Source organism: Macaca mulatta, chromosome 11, assembly GCF_049350105.2.
Source record: "Macaca mulatta isolate MMU2019108-1 chromosome 11, T2T-MMU8v2.0, whole genome shotgun sequence".
NCBI lineage: Eukaryota > Metazoa > Chordata > Mammalia > Primates > Cercopithecidae > Macaca > Macaca mulatta.
In genome coordinates, this window is record NC_133416.1 from 34902801 (window position 1) to 34922631 (window position 19831).

The following is a 19831-nucleotide window of genomic DNA, read 5'->3' on the forward strand; positions in this document are numbered from 1 at the left end:
CAGGCTGCAGTGCAGTGGCTGGATCTCAGCTCACTACAAGCTCCGCCTCCCGGGTTCACGCCATTCTCCTGCCTCAGCCTCCGGAATAGCTGGGACTACAGGCGCCTGCCACCTCGCCCGGCTAGTTTTTGTATTTTTTTTAGTAAAGACGGGGTTTCACCATGTTAGCCAGGATGGTCTCGATCTCCTGACTTCGTGATCCGCCCGTCTCGGCCTCCCAAAGTGCTGGGATTACAGGCGTGAGCCACCACGCCCGGCCTATGCCCACTATGTTTTGTTGATGTCTCCTCTTAGTGGTTGGTCAGTACATCTGCCTACCTATTGTTTTTTTCCAAGCTTAGTGCTGATTTTGTATACACATTTGCCTAAAATGGCAACTACCCCAAACACAATATAGATTATATAAATTTGAGTACTAGATTTCACATGTTTTATTCTAGGATAGACAGTTCCTTAGTTTTTCATCAGAGCTTCTTTATCCTTGGAATAAACAATTCTAAGGCCGGGTGCGGTGGCTCAAGCCTGTAATCCCAGCACTTTGGGAGGCCGAGACGGGCGGATCACGAGGTCAGGAGATCGAGACCATCCTGGCTAACACGGTGAAACCCCGTCTCTACTAAAAAATACAAAAAACTAGCCGGGCGAGGTGGCGGGCGCCTGTAGTCCCAGCTACTTGGGAGGCTGAGGCAGGAGAATGGCGGGAACCCGGGAGGCGGAGCTTGCAGTGAGCTGAGATCCGGCCACAGCACTCCAGCCTGGGCGACAGAGCGAGACTCCGTCTCAAAAAAACAAAAAAAAAAAACAAAAAAAACCAAAACAATTCTAGCATATCATAAATCATCCTAACCCAGAGAAAATTAGAAACCATGAAGCGGATAAACAATATAGTTAGCTAGAAGAGTGTGAACTACCTGACAGCCTGATAATAAGAGAGGAGAAAGGGACGGGCCGGGCGTGGTGGCTCAAGCCTGTAATCCCAGCACTTTGGGAGGCTGAGGCGGGTGGATCACGAGGTCAGGAGATCGAGACCATCCCTGGCTAACATGGTGAAACCCCATCTCTACTAAAAATACAAAAAACTAGCAGGGCGTGGTGGCAGGCGCCTGTAGTCCCAGCTACTCGGAGGCTGAGGCAGGAGAATGGCGTGAACCCGGGAGGCGGAGCTTGCAGTGAGCCGAGATGGCGCCACTGCACCCCAGCCTGGGCGACACAGCGAGACTCCGTCTCAAAAAAAAAAAAAAAAAAAAGAAAGGGAGGAAAACATTAACTTTCCAAAAAAAAGAAGGAATCAGTTACTAACATTTTGTGTAGGGATTTTAGCCAGTAAAGGCTTAGATACATGACAAAGACCTAGGTTACCAATAATAGATTGAGTAGTACATTCTAAGATGACATGGAGAAGTATAATCCATTTTAGATGTAGCTCCATCAAAACTGGCTAAAGTAAAACATTTTAGTGTTTAATATGTATAATTCAACTATCAGGAAATTTATTTAGCATAGGATTCTTCGTTCTGTCAACTGTGGGATAACTGAGGTGTCAATATGTACATTTATGGTCATCTCAGCTTGCCCCTTCTGCCAATGTGAAAGAATTTTCCGTTAAAATTTTATTAAAAACAATACTAAACTATGTTTTAGAGTGGAGTGGTGGTTCAGTTTGAACAGAACTCCACAGTTATCTTTCATAGTTTTGTAAGAAATAAATCAGGCTTTCCTCAGCTTTCCTTTGAGACAAAATCCAAAAGTAGCATGCTGATTAAAGGCCAAAATTGTGCTATATATGATGCTTCTGAACAGTGTCAGTAGAAATTGGAAAAAAAAAATGTGAAAAAAAAAAAAGAATTTATTTTGGAGAGAAAAGTTGTTGAACTAAAGCAAAAGCTTTTTTGTTTTCTTTTTAAAAAATGCAAACATAGGCCGGGCGTGGTGGCTCATGCCTGTAACCCTAGCACTTTGGGAGGCCGAGGCGGGTGGATCACCTGAGGTCAGGAGTTTGAGACCAGCTTGGCCAACATGGTGAAACGTCATCTCTACTAAAAATACAAAAATAAGCTGGGCGTGGTGGTGGGTGCCTGTAATGCTAGCTAATCGGGAGGCTGAGGCAGGAGAATCACTTGAACCCAGGAGGTGGAAGTTGCAGTGAGCCGAGATCATGCCATTGCACTCCAGCCTGGGAAACAGAGCAAGACTCCGTCTCAGAAAAAAAAAAAAAAGCAGACATACCTGTTTCACAGAATAATGCTTAAGATCTTGGTATAATTTGAATTATTACCCCTATTTCTTTAAGTAACCTATTTGTAAAAGCAATCAGTTGCCCCCTCAAAAAAGCAGTAAAATTATACATCAGAATTAAAGGAAAGAGATAGGATTAATTTTTCTGCATAAGGTGCTATGATACATGTAGTAGTCTCCCTTTGGGTTGAGTCCACAAAGGTGAAGAGTTAACTTTCTGCAGTGTTCTATTAAATCCAATATATGTTTCAAGTAAAATACCCTTATACAGTCCAGTCTTAGGCAATGGGGCAAATACTTACATATACTTAACTAACTTTTAAGGTTTTGAAAGATGTATGTAGTATATTTTGTAGATTTTAAAAAATCAGGCAGTTTATCTTTTCCCATAGTAGGTTATCAGATATCTCAGGCAAAGTTTTTTTTTTGAGGCAGAGTCTTGCTATGTTGCCCAGGCTGGTGTGCAGTGGCGCAGTGATCTTGGCTCGCTGAAACGTCCTGGGTTCAAGCAGTTCTCCTGCCTCAGCCTCCCGAGTAGCTGGGATTACAGGTGTGTGTCACTAGGCCCAGCTAATTTTTGTATTTTTAGTAAAGATGGTGTTTTGCCATGTTGGCCAGGCTGGTCTCGAGTTTCTGATCTCAGGTGATCAGTCTGCCTTGGCATCTCAAAGTGCTGGGATTACAGGTGTGAGCCCCACGCCTGTCCCAAATTTTTGAATAGTGGATTGATTGTGCTTCATTTGTGTCAGAGTTAGAAACAGTGGTGACATAACTTTTTTATTATTTTAAAAATTTAATTTTTATTTTTTAGACTAGTCAAGTGCAGTAGTGAGAAGGGGGGGGAAGAGTAGAACAAGGAGTTCCATCTGTAACTGACTGAACAATCAATTGAGATAACTACCTTCAGACAAGGCAGATATAGCTAATTATATTGAAAGGTTTTTTCCTAAAAAAGTTATGGCAAGCAATATGCGTTGTTTCTGTGACTTACAAATATTATATACGTCCCTCTAATTCTAGTTGTAAATTTTGAATGATTGAATGCTATGTGCATTTGAAATGTGATCAGGTTTCTGCACATTTGAATTTTTAATAAGGTTTAAAATTTTAGGGATAAGCACTAAACTTATTCTGTGCTGTTTCTCTTTAACTACAGACCCTGCTACATGGAAAAACTCAAGACACCTTTCTAAAGGTTTCCTTTATCCATTTGCTTTTGACCCTTTTTTTCTCTTATGCCTGCATGTGTGCTTATGTACTATTACAGGCTGTGTGCATTTTTTTTTCTTCCATTTTTATTTGCCCATCCACATTGATCGCAGGTTTTAGTGGTTCTTGTTATTTTTTTGGCATTGCATCAAAATGCAAGCTTTTTTGGTGGTGAATGTAATTTATTTTATTTTTATTTTTGAAGACGTGCTTGTGAAGTCAGGCCTTTTTAAATATAATAAGATAAAGTAGAAACAGCTCTTTGGTATGTAGTACTTGCATTTTGTGAGTTCTGTTCACCTAGATTACTCCAGTCCTCCAATGAGACTTCTTGGAAGAAGGTACTAAGCTACAAGTAGGTGAGCATTTTATCTGCAAAAAGGATCCGGTTTTATTTACCTTTATCCCACCAAAGCATTGACTCACTCTTCTATTTATCTGAATATCTTACAATCATTTTTATTTAGACTTCAGGTGGCTGATATGCATTATTCAATAAACTTATTAAGATATTTTAACCTTCTCTAAATTTGACAAAAGCAAAACAGCTATGTTTGGAGGAGATTAAAGTTAGATTATCTTTCCACAATTAAACAGTTCTAGTTTCTCTAGGAAAAACAGAATGTATCTTGCTCTCCAAGTTTTAGACTACTTCACACAGTGCAACAGTGAATCTATTTTCCTCTTTCAGCAAGTACAAGAGGAACAGACCTATGACTGGAAACTAATGGAGGGTGGCAACTCCTTACGCTGCATATACCAGGGTTCTTGTTTTTTCTTTTCTTCCATTTTATTTCTTTCCTGCCTCCAGTTCCAAGGGAAAACTCTTGACCCTGGGGGAAAATCACCTTGAAAGTGTGTGTAAATTACAAAGCAGCTAGCTCTATAATAATGAGAGAGCTCTTTAAAGGAACAGCAAATTGTGACTCTACAGGTAACCAACAGGAAACCAAATTTTTAAAAAGAACTGAAGAATTAGCTGTTTCATTGACACATTGTAAAATTTTTCCTTGAGTCATATGTGTAAATCTGTTACATACGTTTTTTGCACTACTCAGTGGGATTCTTAATTTTTCTTCTTAGCCCCTAACTTTACTTTTGTCAGAAAACTGCTTTTATATGTAAGATGTTTAAAACTAAAGAATATTTCTTTTACTGTCATATAACTTCACCAAAAAAAATGAAGAGAAATAAACAATTTTATTTGCAAAATCTAGATTTCAGCTGGTGGGAAGACATGTGAGCAGCTCTGCCTGAAGTTGGTCATGTTTTTGAAATACACCATACAATTTTTAAAATATAATTTAGCAGAAAATACAATTTTAGAAAAATATAATTTAGCAGACTTTAAAATACTTGTTAACTTGTACTTAATGGCAGAATTAAATACAAGTTAACAAGTGTTTTATTATGTTGCCTTTTTGAATTCCTAAAGATAAACAGTAGTTTCCTAAGTTTCTAATAAATGAGTTTTTCTTTTTCCAGGGGTGGAAGCAGAAGAATGGGGTAAATTTCTTCACACCAAAAATAAGGTAATCACACAAGCGTATAATGAAATAATGTTGAAAATAATATTTTGTATGAATACTTGATAATTTAGTTTCTAATCTTTGGCAATTAAGTTATTTTGAAGTAACTATAACTATTCCTTATAAAATAAATCTTAGTAATGTTTCCAACCACAGTTTATTGGAAAACACTTGAAATTGAGGCTGATTTTCTCTGTGATTTGGTGATTCTTAATTGTTGTGGGATCAGCAAGCTTTGAAAAGTTCATAATGGCCAGGCATAGCGGCTCATGCAAGTAATCCCAGTACTTAGGGAGGCTAAAATGGGTGGATCACTTGAGCCCAGGAGTTCGAGTCCAGCCTGGGCAATATAAGGAGATCCTGTCTCTGTAAAAATTAAAAAAATTAGCCTCGCATGGTGGCATGCACCTGTAGTCCTAGCTACTTGGAAGGCTGAGGCAGGAGGATGGCTTGAGGATGTAAGGTTGAGGCTGTAGTGAGCCATGATTATGCCAGAGTCAGACCCTGTCTCAAAAAAAAAAAAGCCAAATAAACAAAAAACAACTCATAAAAAAACTATGAATCCTTAGCTCAGAAAATGATATGTATACATTTGAATTTATTTATTCTCTGAAGCAAATACATAGACATCCTTGAAGTATATGGACTTCCCCTCCAACTTAAGAACTTTTGATCTTATTTTGAATATTATGCTTTTTTATTTCGAAAACTTTTAGCTTTACACGGATTTTGATGAAATTCGACAAGAAATTGAAAATGAAACAGAAAGAATTTCAGGAAATAATAAGGTAGGCATCTTTTTAGAGCTAGAAGGCATAAGCATCAGTAAATATATAATTGAGGTATTCTGTAGATAATATGTGAAGGGCATTGTAAATTCATACTCTTGATCTTAGCCAAAAGGCCGAGAAGCGATGGACATTGAAAATTCATAATGGACTTTGAAACAAATGGAGTATTTTCACAAATATGTAGAACTTTGCTTAAAATCCCTTTTCTTTCTTAAAGCTTTCATATAAATCAGGTATTTTATTTAGATGTTTATTCTTGTTCCTGTCATGTACATACCACATTATTATATAATTCTACTTAATATTGCTACAATAAGTTATCTTTTTCTGAAGGATTGATTGTACTCCAACTCAGGAAGCATTGTATCACTTATTTATATCTTTTGAGGAGTTCTTTTTCTTGCCTGTGTATGGCTAGATTTGCTTATGAAAGCAAAGAGAGGCACATTGGGTTTTTTTTTTTTTTTTTTTTTTAGTGAAAATGAAAAGTAATACATTAGCAACTGGTTATTTTCTTATTTTCTGAGATTGTGACAATGTAAAGTAAGTTAGGTATCTAAGATACTGTTAATCTTGACACTACGTACTGTCACTCCCTTGCCTGAATCCTGCTGTCTTCTGTCTTCTCTCTTCTTTATTCCTCTTATTTTTCTCTTTACATTTTTACATATATCTCTTTAAATTTTTATTTCCCTTCCTTTTTATTCTTAGCTCCATTCTTACATTATCCAGAGGCACATTTAGGCCCTAGCTTAGTACTAATATTCAACAAATATTGAACCCTTGTATCTGCCAGTTACTGTGCTAAAAGATTATTTCCTGACAGAAAGGCATTTTTAGAGTCATGTTAACTCTTTATGACTGTTCAAGGTATTTGTTGCTGTTATACAGTGACTGACTGACGTTTGTCCATTATTGAACTCTAGGCTGGTTACCTTTGAGTTACTGCTACTGCTGCCATACTTCCCTGAATTTCTAGAAACCATGTTGTGTAGAAGGGGTTGGAAAAGTGGCCAGAAACTAGATTAGCTTGTCGTCATTCCTCTAATTATATCAGGGATATTTTTGGCTTTTGGAATGTTACTGATCATAACATCAGTCTGAATTATCTCTCCTACAGTCCCCATTTACTTACTGAACTCAGCAATTGGTGGTAATTTTACACAGTACCAGAATTTAGAGTGTTGTGGTGATTCAAAAATGTTTTTAGTTAACTAAACTGAATGTCATTAAAGATTGAGTCTGTATACCTACAAGATGTTTAATTTATGTTGAGGATATAATTTACTTACCTAGCAGCTTTTCATCCGCAGTGTCTAAAAGATGAAAAGTCCCCCAACCCCATATCTATGAAACATCTCTTCTTTCCCAAATCACGTATGTAATGAAGTAAATGATACTTTGATCTTATATAATTTTTATGTCAAAATATGTAAATGACTGCATATGCCTAACATAAAGCCCTGAAGGATTTAAAATGTCTATGAGATTGGAGTTGTAAAGGCATTGGGCAAAGCTTTGTATTGGACATGATAGAGGAATGCCATGGCAATAAAGGTCCTGAGAAATATACAACCTAAATAGGTATGCCAGGTATTGACATCTGTTGGCTTTGGAACACTGCAGTATTTAAAATGAAAAAGTAGCACAAAGTAATCTAAAATAGCAAATATAATTGTATAGGGAACATGGAGTAAAGGATATTAAAAACTTGCTGGCAAATTAGAATTTTCAGTGGGTTAATGAGGGAAAACGTAAGGTGGATAAACAGTTGATGAGAGGATATATTAAAGGGTAAAGAAGGGCATGTACAAAGATGGGTATAAACATCTCATAAGTGTCTTTTTACATGTAGTTGATTTAATCCTAAAACTTGCAGAGGGCCAGTGGTGAAGAGGAGGGAGGGAGCCTACACAGTAATCTTAGTCTACAGGAGAGAAAATACATGTATCTCTCACTATTCAAATTCTTACTAGACATTAAAGATTTAGATAAACTTCTTGAGGAATCTCTTACCATACACATTCTTGCCACTTGATATTCAAAGATCAGGAACCAAGCTGATTTGGACAACTTGTTATCTATGCCTTACCTTCTGAACTTGGAGCCTCATACATTTGGATAGTGAGGAATACGTTATTCTTTTATTCAGTGCTAAATCTATTAAACATGTTTAAGGAATGGTATATGCCAGCCTGGGCAACATTGTAATGCCCTGTCTCTACAAAAAATTTTTAAAAAATTACCTGGGCATGGTGGTACACACCTTATAGTCCCAGCTACTCAGGAGGCTAAGGCAAGAGGATTGCTTGAGCCCAGGATTTTGAGGCTGCAGTGTGCCATGATTACACCACTGCACTCCAGCCTGGGTAACAGAGTGAGAACTTGTCTCAAAAAAAAGGGGAAAGGTGTATGTTTATAATCAAGAGAAAAGAATGTAAAATAATACATGGTATATAATACATGTGTATATAATATGATACAGGGGTGGAGGTAGGCTTATAACCTGTTAATATGGCTGGCTACCTAATTTCCCATGTGTTTCATCAGGTTTTGATTGTTTAAAAAAGTTTTTGGGATCATTACTTAATTCATTTTTAAAAGCATTAATGTCTATGTACTTGAAGTTTATTACTTCATAGTTCATTGAAATTTTAATGTGATTTTTATATAATATTTTGAAATTTATTTCTAGGGAGTAAGCCCTGAACCAATTCATCTTAAGATTTTTTCACCCAACGTTGTCAATTTGACACTTGTGGATTTGCCAGGAATGACCAAGGTAAGGAAGGAATAGTTGTAGATTTGGCCAGGTTGTTTTCACTTCCTTGACATCCCATATGAGAATAATCAGCTTCTTTTTGCAATCACTTTGATCTGTTAGCAGCATTTGATAACGTTGAGCCCTCCTTTCTCCTTGAAACACTTTCTTTACTTGGCTTCCAGGATACCACACTCTACAGGTTTATCTCCAGTCTCACTGGCCACTCCTTTTCAGTCTCTTTTGCTGTTTCTTCTCATCTCCCCAATGTCTAAACAGTAAGTGCCCCAGAGCTCAGTTTGTGGACCTCTTGTTTTCTCTAGGTACACTTTCCCCTTGATGATTTCATCAGATTTTATGGCTTTAACTACATAAGGCTCTGTATATTGATGGTATTCAAATATCTCCAGACTTGTGTATCTAGTTGCTATTCAACATATATACTTAAATGTCTAATAGACATTTCAAACTCTAATACCAAATTCCTGACCTGTTCCTCAACTAGATTTGGTCCTTCTGTAGTCTTCCCTCATTGCAATAAATGGCAACTCATGCCATTTATTGGCAACTCATTAAAAAGCTGAGTTGATTTTTAATTATTAGTTCCTTGCCCATCTCTGTTTGGTGTGGTGGCTTATCCTGTAATCCCAGCACTTTGGGAGATCAAGGTGGGAGGAATTCTTTGAGCCCAGGAGTTCGAGACCAGCCTGGGCAACATAGGGAGACCATGTCTCTACAAAAAGTACAAAAATTAGTCGGGCAGGGTGGTGCATGCATGTAGTCCCAGCTGAGGCAAGAGGATTGCTTGAGCCCAGGAATTTGAGGCTACAGTGAGCTATGATTGCATCACTGCACTCTATCTGGCCAACAGAGTGAGACCCTGTCTCTAAATAAATAATAAATAAATGGCAACTCCATTCTGCCAATTGCTTAGTCAGAGTTTGTAGTCATCCTTGACACAAATTTATCCCACATCCCACTTCCTGCCAGCAAATCCTCTTGGCTCTTCCTACCTTTATAGTATATCCAATACTCAATCATGTTTTATAAATTCATAGCTACTATCCTAATCTAGCCACTATCATGCCACCTAGATTACTGCACAATAATAAATAATAGGTCTTCCTCATGATCTCATCTTAGTAGACAGTGATACTATTAAAGTGAAGATTCGATTGTGTCATCCCTTGGCTCAAAACCTCTCCAGTTACTTGTCATTCCTTGACTTAAAACTTCTCCCATTTCACTCAGAGTAAAAGCCCAAGTTTTTACAGAGATCTGAAGTATCTACTTGGTACGTCCCTATTCTTCTCCTAACTCCTCTTGCTTCAGCCTCCTGCCCTCACTGTTCACTCTCTTTGGACTGTTTTTCCCCCATATATCTGTATGTACCTCTCCCTTATTGGCTTAATTTCTGCTCATTCTCTTAAGTGTCAGTTGTCTCAGTGAAGTTTCCCTGATTACTGTATTTAAAAACATAAACCAATTTAAAACATTAAAATCATAATCCTAATGGCCAGGTGCAGTGGCTTATGCTTGTAGTTCTAGCACTTTGGGAGGCTGGGGCAGGAGGATCATTTGAGCCCAGGAGTTCAAAGATACAGTGAGCTATGATCGCACCATTGCACTCCAGCCTAGGTGATAGAGTGATACCCTGTTTCAAAAAAAAATATATAATAATCTTCTCTAATCATTCCCTAGCCTGCTGTTCTGCCTTATTTTTCCATAGCCCTTACCACCATCTGGATACTATATATATGTTTTTGTTTATTATATGCCTGTTATTACTAAAACATAAGTTCTATGAAGACAGGAAGTTTGGTCTTTTTAAAATTCGCTACTGTAACATAATCTGACATGACCTGAAATCACGTTCAGAAAAGAGCCTGAAATAGAGTAGGCTGCCAGTAAACACTTGATAATTGAATGAATGAATGAATGAATTTGTATCTAGCCAGTCCACACTGACCACTTCTTAACAGGGGATTGTATTAAATTAACTTTTGATATTTGCAAGAGTTACAGTTTGAGACTCGACACATTACCAGAATCATAAATACCACTGTAGTATATTATTAATGTCTTTATTTTTATTTTAACTATTTGTAAATGGCTATACCTATATTCTGTGGATTAAATGTGGGTAAAAAAGCGGAGTTGATTTTTAACTATTAGTTCCTTGCTCATCTCTGTTTGGTTTAGGTGCCTGTAGGTGATCAACCTAAGGATATTGAGCTTCAAATCAGAGAGCTCATTCTTCGGTTCATCAGTAACCCAAATTCCATTATCCTCGCTGTCACTGCTGCTAATACAGATATGGCAACATCAGAGGCACTTAAAATTTCAAGAGAGGTAGATCCAGATGGTAAGGACAGATGTTAATATTTAATGAGATGCTTATTTTACAATGGTAAATCTACCCTTGAGAAAGGAATTTTTCTCTTTAAAAACAGTATCTCTAGTTGTTAATACAAATTTAAAAGATAATGCTTTCCTATTTTTGTTTATAAAAATAGAAATTCTGATGGAAAATAAGATTTTAAATTGCTATACAGACTAGGCAAAAATATTTCACATCTTTATTTGTAATGGTTACCTAATAATTTTAAAATAATACAGTGGCTTTGCAAAAAGGATTTCTTGTTTTGCAACTTGGGTATTTGAATGGCTGGCTTTTAAGAGTAAATAACATAGCCAGGTGTGGTCACATGTGCCTGTGGTCCCAGCTACTCAGAAGGCTGAGATGGGAGCATTGTTTGAGGTCAGGAGTTCAAAGTCAGCCTGGGCAACATAGACTCTTTAAAAAAAATAACACAGTAGATAATCATTGTAGATTATTATGGTACAGTAGAGAATTATGGTATCTACATTCTGCAGAGGTAGAGAACATTTAGACATGCTCAAGGCAAAGGGGATTTTTAGAAATGAAGGTAAAATCCTTTCATGAAGCATTTTAACCCCAAGGATTAGTTCACACTGTGGGTCACTGATGCTTGACTAATGATGTAGTGCACATCTCGTAGCATGTATAAAATGCTGGCTTGTAAGAGAGTGGTTACTATTGTTGCTAACAAATGTGTGCATGGCCTCATATAGAAACCATTTTTTTCACCTTACTATTTAGAGGGTCTGAAGGTTGTGTCGTGTTTTTCTTACCCTGCTTTGAAGAATAATTTCAAATAAAAATTTGATATGAAATAGTGCTAAGACTGCCAATAAAAAATCCCATAAGCAGGGTCACTTTAACACTTTTTTTTTTTTTTTGATACAGAGTCTTGCTCTATCACCCAGGCTGGAGTGCAGTGGCGTGATCTTGGCTCTCTGCAAGCTCTGCCTCCCGGGTTCACGCCATTCTCCTACCTCAGCCTCCCGAGTAGCTGGGACTACAGGTGCCTGCCACCACGCCCGGCTAATTTTTTGTATTTTTAGTAGAGACAGGGTTTCACCATGTTAGCCAGGATGGTCTCGATCTCCTGACCTTGTGATCTGCCCGCCTCGTTCTCCCAAAGTGCTGGGATTACAGGTGTGAGCCACTGCGCCTGGCCCCAAAATTTTATATTTCAAGTGTTTAAGAAAATTTTTTTTACCATTTGAGTAAATAATGTTCACTTCAGTTAAAGTAAAAGATAAACTTTATCAAAGAGTTTATTTACATTTATTTTTATTATTTAAAGTAGGCTGGGCTCAGTGGCTCATGCCCGTAATACCAGCACTTTGGGAGGCAAGGCTGGTGGATCACTTGAGCTCAGGAGTTTGACACCAGCTTGGGCAGCAAAATGAGACCCCATCTCTATAAAAAATACAAAAAAAAATTTAGCTGGGTATGGTGGCACTGGCCTGTGGTCCTAGCTACTTGGGATGCTGAGGTGGGAGGATGGCTTGAGCCTGGAAGGCAGACGTTGCACTGAGCCAAGATCATGCCATTGCACTCTTGCCTGGGCTCAGAGCCAGACCTTCGTAAAAAAACAAACAAAAAAAACCTGTTAAGCATTTTATATGTATTAACTCTATTTTAAACTGACCCTCGAGCCATAAATATTGTAATATTTTTAATCTAATCTTTTTTTTGTATTGGATGTAAGGTCTTACTCTGTTGCCCAGGTCTGGAGTGCAGTGGCACAATCATGCCTCACTGCAGCCTCGCACTCCTGGGCTCAAGCGATCTGCCCGCCTCAGTCTCCCAAAGTGTTAGGATTACAGGAGTGAGCCACTGCACCTGGCTTGATTACTAATCTTAATCTAGTAATACATCATAAGGAAATAATTGGCCTAGTATTATTTATAGTATTAAAATTTTGAAACAACTTAATACGACCAACAGTTGGAAGGATTAAGTAAATTTTAACAGTAAAATATGAAATAATTAAAAAGGATGATTTTGTTGATTTGGAACAATACAGAAAAATGCCTGGTGTGGTGGCTTACACTTGTAATTCCAGCACTTTGGGAGGCTGAGGTGAGCGGATCGCTTGAGGCCAGAATTTCCAGAGCAACCTGGCCAAGATGGTGAAAACCCATCTCTATTAAAAATACAAAAATTAGCCGGGCATGGTGGTGCATGCCTGTAATCCCAGCTACTGGGGAGGCTGAGACATGAGAATCATTTGAACTCAGGAGGCGAAGGTTACAGTGAGCCGAGATTGTACCACTGCACAAAAAAAAAAAAAAAAAGAAAAATGCTTATGACTAAAAATTGTACACTATGCAGAGCAATTGAACTCATACATTGCTGGTGGGAGTGGTATAGTCATTTTGGGAAACAAGTCTGGCAGTTTCTTGTAAAGTTAAATTAGCAGTCCCATTCCTAGGTGTTTAACCATGTTAAATGAGAACCAGTGTTCATATAAAAACTATATACAAATGTCTACAGCATCTTTATTCATAATTTCCAAAAACTGGAAACATCTCACATATTTCTCAGATGAGGAGTGAAACTAAAGTATAGTACATTCCATACAATGGGACGCTACTCCGCAATAAAAAAGAACGGACTATTAATATACAAGAACATGGATGAATCTCAACTGCATTATGCTAAATGAAAGAAGCCAGACTCAAAAGGTTATGTACTATCTGATTTCGTTTATATAACATTCTAGAAAAGGCAAAACTAGGGATGGAAAATTGGTTTGATTGGTTAGCATAAGAAAATTTGGTGGGGGGCGGCAGTGTCTTGAGTTGGTTGTGAAATATCTCTTGGCATTTGTCAAAACTCTTAGAACTGTACACCAAAAAGGAGTCAATATTTTTATTTTAATTTTTGTTTTTTGAGACAAGGTCTTATTCCATTGCCCAGGCTGGAGTGCAGTGGTGCAATCACGGCTCACTGCAGCCTTGACTTCTTGGGCTCAGGTAGTTCTCCCACCTCAGCCTCACCTGTAGCTAGGACTACCATACCCTGCTAAGTTTTCTATTTGTTGTAGAGACAGAGTTTCACCACTTTGCCCAGGCTGGTCTTGAACTCCTGGGCTCAAGCAATCTGTCTGCCTTGGCCTTCCAAAGTGTTGGGATTATAGGCATGGGCCATATCACCTGGATGTAAATTTTATATAGATTTTTTAAATGCTTACAAAATAGCCCTAAGAGTCAACAAAAAATTGCATGTGAAAAAACTATTTTTTTATATATACTATCTATATCTATATATCTATATATCTATATCCATATCTATATCTATATCTATATTTTTGTGAGACGGAGTCTTGCTCTATCATCCAGGCTGGAGTGCAATGGCATGCTCTCAGCTCACTGCAACCTTCGCCTCCCAGGTTTAAGCAATTCTCCTGCCTCAGCCTCCCGAGCAGCTGGGATTATAGGCGTCTACCACTACGCCTGGCTAATTTTTGTATTTTTAGTAGAGATGGGGTTTTACCATGTTAGTCAGGCTGGTCTCGAACTCCTGACCTCAGGTGATCCGCCCGCTTTGGCCTCCCAAACTGCTGGAATTACAGGCATGAGCCACCACACCTGGCAAAAATGTTTTTAAAAATTGTACACAATGTTTAAAATTATTTTTTAAAAAGTACTGGTAAGAAAGGCATTACCAAAATGATGACAGAGGTAATACTAAGTGCGATTATAGATGAGGGTTTTCCTTTATTAATGCTTAATAGTTTTATTTAATGGATCATTTTCTTTCTTTCTTTCTTTTCTTTGCCCTTTTCTCTTTTTGCATTTACCAGGTCGCAGAACCCTAGCTGTAATCACTAAACTTGATCTCATGGATGCGGGTACCGATGCCATGGATGTATTGATGGGAAGGGTTATTCCAGTCAAACTTGGAATAATTGGAGTAGTTAACAGGTTAGCAGTTAGAATGGGATAAGAATTGGTAGAGCAATCACTTCAGAGCAAGTCTGAATTTCTAAAATCTGTTTGAAATGTGATACTGTCCTGTATTTTTTCTCCCTTTTACTATGATCTTGGTATTGCTAAAGAATCAATTGCCCTAAAGGGAGAAAAGAGATAGAAATTTTTTTTTTTTTTTGGGAAACAGGGCGTCTCTGTTGCCTAGGCTGGAATGCAGTGGCGTGATTGTGGCTTATTGTAGCCTCGACCTCTGGGCTCAAGTGATCCTTCCACTTCAGCCTTTCAAGTAGCTGAGACTACAGGTGTGTACCACCACACCTGGCTAATTTTTAATTTTTTTTGTAGTGACAAGGTCTTGCCATGTTGCCCAGGCTTGTCTCGACTTCTTGGGCTCAAGCAGTCCTCCAACCTTGGTTTCCCAGGTGCTAGGATTACAGGCATGAGCCACTATGCCTGCCCCCGTAGAAATTTTTAATGGAAAATGTTTCTAAAGTAAGCAATACCACAAAATGGAAGAAATGTTGTAATAGCCAGGCTTTAAGAATTCTTGCCTATCATGTTAAGCAATGTATGAGGAGGTGCTGGGTAAGGGAAAAATTACCTAATGTATACACAGTCGAGAAAGAGTTTAAGGTGGCAGGATTTTAATAGATTGGTTTAATCCCTAGCATTAGTGATTTTGTGTAATTGCCAGGATGTGACTTGGAGAAATTTTATTAAAGGTATCCTAATTATAAATAGTTGGTATTAAAAATTGGAAAAAGGAAACTATTATTGAGTGTCTAATTATGTTTTAGACACTCTACTCTGAGCAATTTGCAAATGGTATCTCTTGGAATCCTCACAGCATCCCCTGAGGTAGGTGTTGATGTCTATTTTATAATCAGAAACCTCAGGTTATACATTTAACCAAAAGTCACATGGGTAGTGAAAGAGCTGGACTCGGATGAATCTCTCTTTTAGTCCAAAGCCTTCATATGCTAGGAAACCCTGAAATTATCATGAAATCTGAGTTCTAGTCCCAGTTCTTCCATAAACTAGATACAATGTAGGTTTAAATGACACCTAATGTCTTTGGGTCTCAAGCCTTTAGAAAATGAAAATGTTTTTACTACCTGATATATAAGATCCATTCCAGTTGTCTGCTTCTATTTTAATGTCCTTCCATCCCATCCCTCCTGTCATTCTCCCATCCCCACTCTCAATTCCAACTGTCTCTTTTTTCAGGCAAGGAGGTGGCGCAAGCAACACTGTTCATTATTTGTAGATGATTGTTCTTCAAATTAACTTAATTATTTTTGGGCGAAATTAGTTCCCTGGCATGGATAAAATATACAATTGACTAAGATACTCTTATATTTTTATACCTGTTTATACCTGTTACTTATTGTTTTTGTCTATAGTTAATGGTAATAATGAGGCCTACTCTATTTAGGCACTAGTTACTTATAATTCACTTAGTTCAAGTCTTGGCTATGCCAGTTAGTGTGTGACCTTGGGTAAGTTAGTCTCTGTGAGCCTCAGTTCCTTGCTATACAATGGGGTAGTAATACCTGTCACATAAAATTATTGTGAGAATTAAATAAAACAGTCCCTGTCAGGTATTAGAGAATAATGGCTGGTGCTGTCATCATCTGAGGTAGGAAGAGGACAACCATTAAGCTGAATAGTTTTGTAATTTTTTCAACCTCAGGAGCCAGCTAGATATTAACAACAAGAAGAGTGTAACTGATTCAATCCGTGATGAGTATGCTTTTCTTCAAAAGAAATATCCATCTCTGGCCAATAGAAATGGAACAAAGTATCTTGCTAGGACTCTAAACAGGTAATTTTTTTACCTTTTGGAAATGAGATGTGTTTGTTTTTACCAATAGGTGTCTGAGAGGGTTCATTTTCAGTTCCTTACATTTTCATACTGTTCCTAACAGCTTCACTTATGGTTTCTTATATAGTAGGTTCCTGAAGAGTAGATGTCTCTATTTTTATTGGGGTGGTTGACATTACATCATCATGTAGTCTAGAATGAATGTTCAAGTGATTTTAAGATGTTTTAATTATGAAAATTTTGACAGTTAATTTAGTTTTGTGGATACAACTAGAGATGACTTCATTTGCACTTTGCATTTCAGCAACTGCATTAAAATTTGTAATTTTCACATTATCTATTCTTAACTTAGAATGTCTTTTATTTACCAGGGAAGGGAGATGGAAAAACAAAGAAATAGAATGTCTTTTATTCCTATTCACTGTAGAAATAACTTAAGTTGTATACGTTGGATTCTGAATACTCATTGATGGTGGGGGACTAGAAGATGTTTCTAGATTATTTATAAATGACTGAAGTGGAAGCCATTTTCTCTTACTTTTATTCCTTAAAGACTGATAGATTTGGATCTTAATAAGGTTGATTTTTACTTTGCTGGTTACTAATTGTAAATGACAAGTCAATGAAACCAAAATTATATAGGAAGAATTGATTGAGTGGCTTGCTTTCTCTGTGGTAACTGCAGTAATATGAAAATAATTTGCATTTTTTTTCCTTTTATGATTTAGGAAAAACGAATACAAATTGTTTTTTTCCTATTTACACACAGTTAATCAGTATGGCACATAATGCTTCTGAGAGCAGATACATGGGGAGTTTTCCCCATACATCAAGCAAGGAATTCTCCAGGGGATTGTAGCTGAATGTCCTTTAATTCAATGCTAACACTATTTACCTGGCGATAGCGTCAGCTCCCACAGTTTGAGGGTTCAGTCCCACAAGACTGCCCCCAAGTCAGATGCTAGTTGTAAGCACACATTGTAGCCTGTGTTTCTGACTGATGGACTATAAGTCAGGGTACCCATGACTCCCGTTTCATGTTTGATTAATTTGTTAGAGTGGCTCACAGAGGTCAGGGAAACACTACTTAACATATACCCATTTACTATAAAGCATATTAGAAAGGATATAGGTAAATAGCCAGATGAAGAGATGCACAGGGCTGGGCATGTGGGAAGGAATGTGGAGCTTCCGTGCCCTCTCTGGGCACACCACACTCTGGGAACCTTCATGTGTTCTACTCTCTGAAGACTCCGTGAACTGCGTCCTTTTGAGTTTTTATGGAAACTCCATTGGCCACTGGTGATCAGCTCAACCTTTGGCCTCTCTCCCTTCTTCTGAGGCTGTTCTGGTGACCAGCTCCCATCCTGAAGCTATCTAGCCACCAGTCATCTCATTAACATGCAAAGACACTCTAAACACTCTTATGCTTTTGGAGAGTCCAAGGATTTTAGGAGCTGACTGCCAGGAAATGAAGACAAAGACCAAATATATATTTCACAGTATCACATTTGCCAGGACAAATTATTTGATAGGTTTTCCCCATTTTAAAAATTTGACTTATTTTACTTTTAAATCCTTCCTTTCTAAAAACCTTTTTTAGGTTACTGATGCATCACATCAGAGATTGCTTACCAGAGTTGAAAACAAGAATAAATGTTCTAGCTGCTCAGTATCAGTCTCTTCTAAATAGCTACGGTGAACCCGTGGATGATAAAAGTGCTACTTTACTCCAGCTTATTACCAAATTTGCCACAGAATATTGTAACACGATTGAAGGAACTGCAAAATATATTGAAACTTCAGAGCTGTAAGTAAGAAATGTTTCTGTAGATTTGGTTACCTAGAGTGCTAGGTCACTTTTCCTTTTGTGAAGATGACTTCAGCTCAGATTATCTGAGATTTGTTATCTATAAAACAAAAATATAATTTTGTAGAGATAATAGGATGATGTCTGGTTGTGTGAAAATATGTTTTGTAAATGATGTAAAGCAAAGTAAAATTTTCATGTATTTGTAAAACTATTTTAATAAGAAAAAATATTTCTTAATTTAGCTTTTAAAGTGTTTGTTTCTTTAGTACACACATTATAATTGCTCATAAAAAATTAGAAAATGCAGATAAGTAAAAATAAAACATAAAAACAAAATTACATGGTGGTGTGCACCCGCAGCCCCAGTTGCTCAGGAGGCTGAGGTAGGAGAATCCCTTGAGTTCAGGAGTTCAAGGCCAGCCTGGGCGACATATTGAGACTCCCTTTCTCTCTCTCTCTTTTTTTAAAATTAAATCCAAATTTTATTAAGGATTTCAAGTTACATACTTCAGATTTCTAGAATGGAATGGAATAATTTTGGAACTGGAAAAATGGCATAAACACTGACATCCCTTGAAACTTCAATTTTATAAAGAAAATTCTTCGGCAAACCACATCCCCATTATGTAACAAGACTAGGTATTATCTACACCTTCACTTTGGCAACAGCTATTTCCTAAAAGAATGAAAAAGATGATTTTGCTATCTCAGTTAGTTAAAAATGGGATTCTGGCCAGGCACAGTGGCTCATGCCTGTAATCCCAGCACTTTGGGAGGCTAAGGCGGGCGAATCACCTGACGTCAGGAGTTCGAAACCAGCGTGGCTAACATGATGAAACCCCATCTCTACTAAAAATACAAAAACTAGCCGGGCGTGGTCGCAGGCAGCTGTAATCCCAGCTACTTGGGAGATTGAGGCAGGAGAATCTCTTGAACCTGTGAGGTGGAGGTTGCAGTGATCCGAGATGGTGCCACTGCACTCTGGCCTGGGCAACAAAGCAAGACTCTGTCTCAGAAAAAAAAAAGTGATTCTGTCTTTAAAGTTCAGAAAAAGCTGCATTTAGATGAACTACGGTTACCAAAAACAAACAAACAAACAAAAAAAACCAGTGTCTAATCAAAGCAAAGGAAATCATTTTGAAAATAAAGAGAACAAAGCTGTTATAATTGGTTAAGGATTTCCAGTAGTAAGTTAAAATCTCAGGAGAGGAATGGATAGCACTACAAACAATGTGTTCACTTCCAAGACCTTAACACTAACTTCTCAAAAAGGAAGTTTTCATCACCTCTAAAAATGAATTCAATGTAATTTTGTTAAAAGCAGGAAATCTAGACCTTCCTGTAATGACAATCCAATAG

At 37.7% G+C, this 19831-nt stretch overlaps 1 protein-coding gene across 8 annotated transcripts in view; it reads left to right on the plus strand.

Moving 5' to 3' along the window:
* The window catches only part of DNM1L (dynamin 1 like), a 64918-nt gene that overhangs the window by 25150 nt on the left and 19937 nt on the right, over positions 1-19831 (plus strand). For 4 of the 8 annotated variants that reach the window (XM_001086230.5, XM_001086126.5, XM_001085903.5 and 1 more), the window contains exons 3-9: positions 4930-4976; positions 5690-5761; positions 8460-8546; positions 10728-10890; positions 14708-14828; positions 16528-16659; positions 18263-18469. In XM_001086230.5, coding sequence (XP_001086230.3) covers positions 4930-4976; positions 5690-5761; positions 8460-8546; positions 10728-10890; positions 14708-14828; positions 16528-16659; positions 18263-18469 — 829 coding nt within the window. The remainder of the gene's footprint in view (positions 1-4929; positions 4977-5689; positions 5762-8459; positions 8547-10727; positions 10891-14707; positions 14829-16527; positions 16660-18262; positions 18470-19831) is intronic. The other 4 variants (XM_077953842.1, XM_077953843.1, XM_077953845.1 and 1 more) reach the window with 1 other exon arrangement.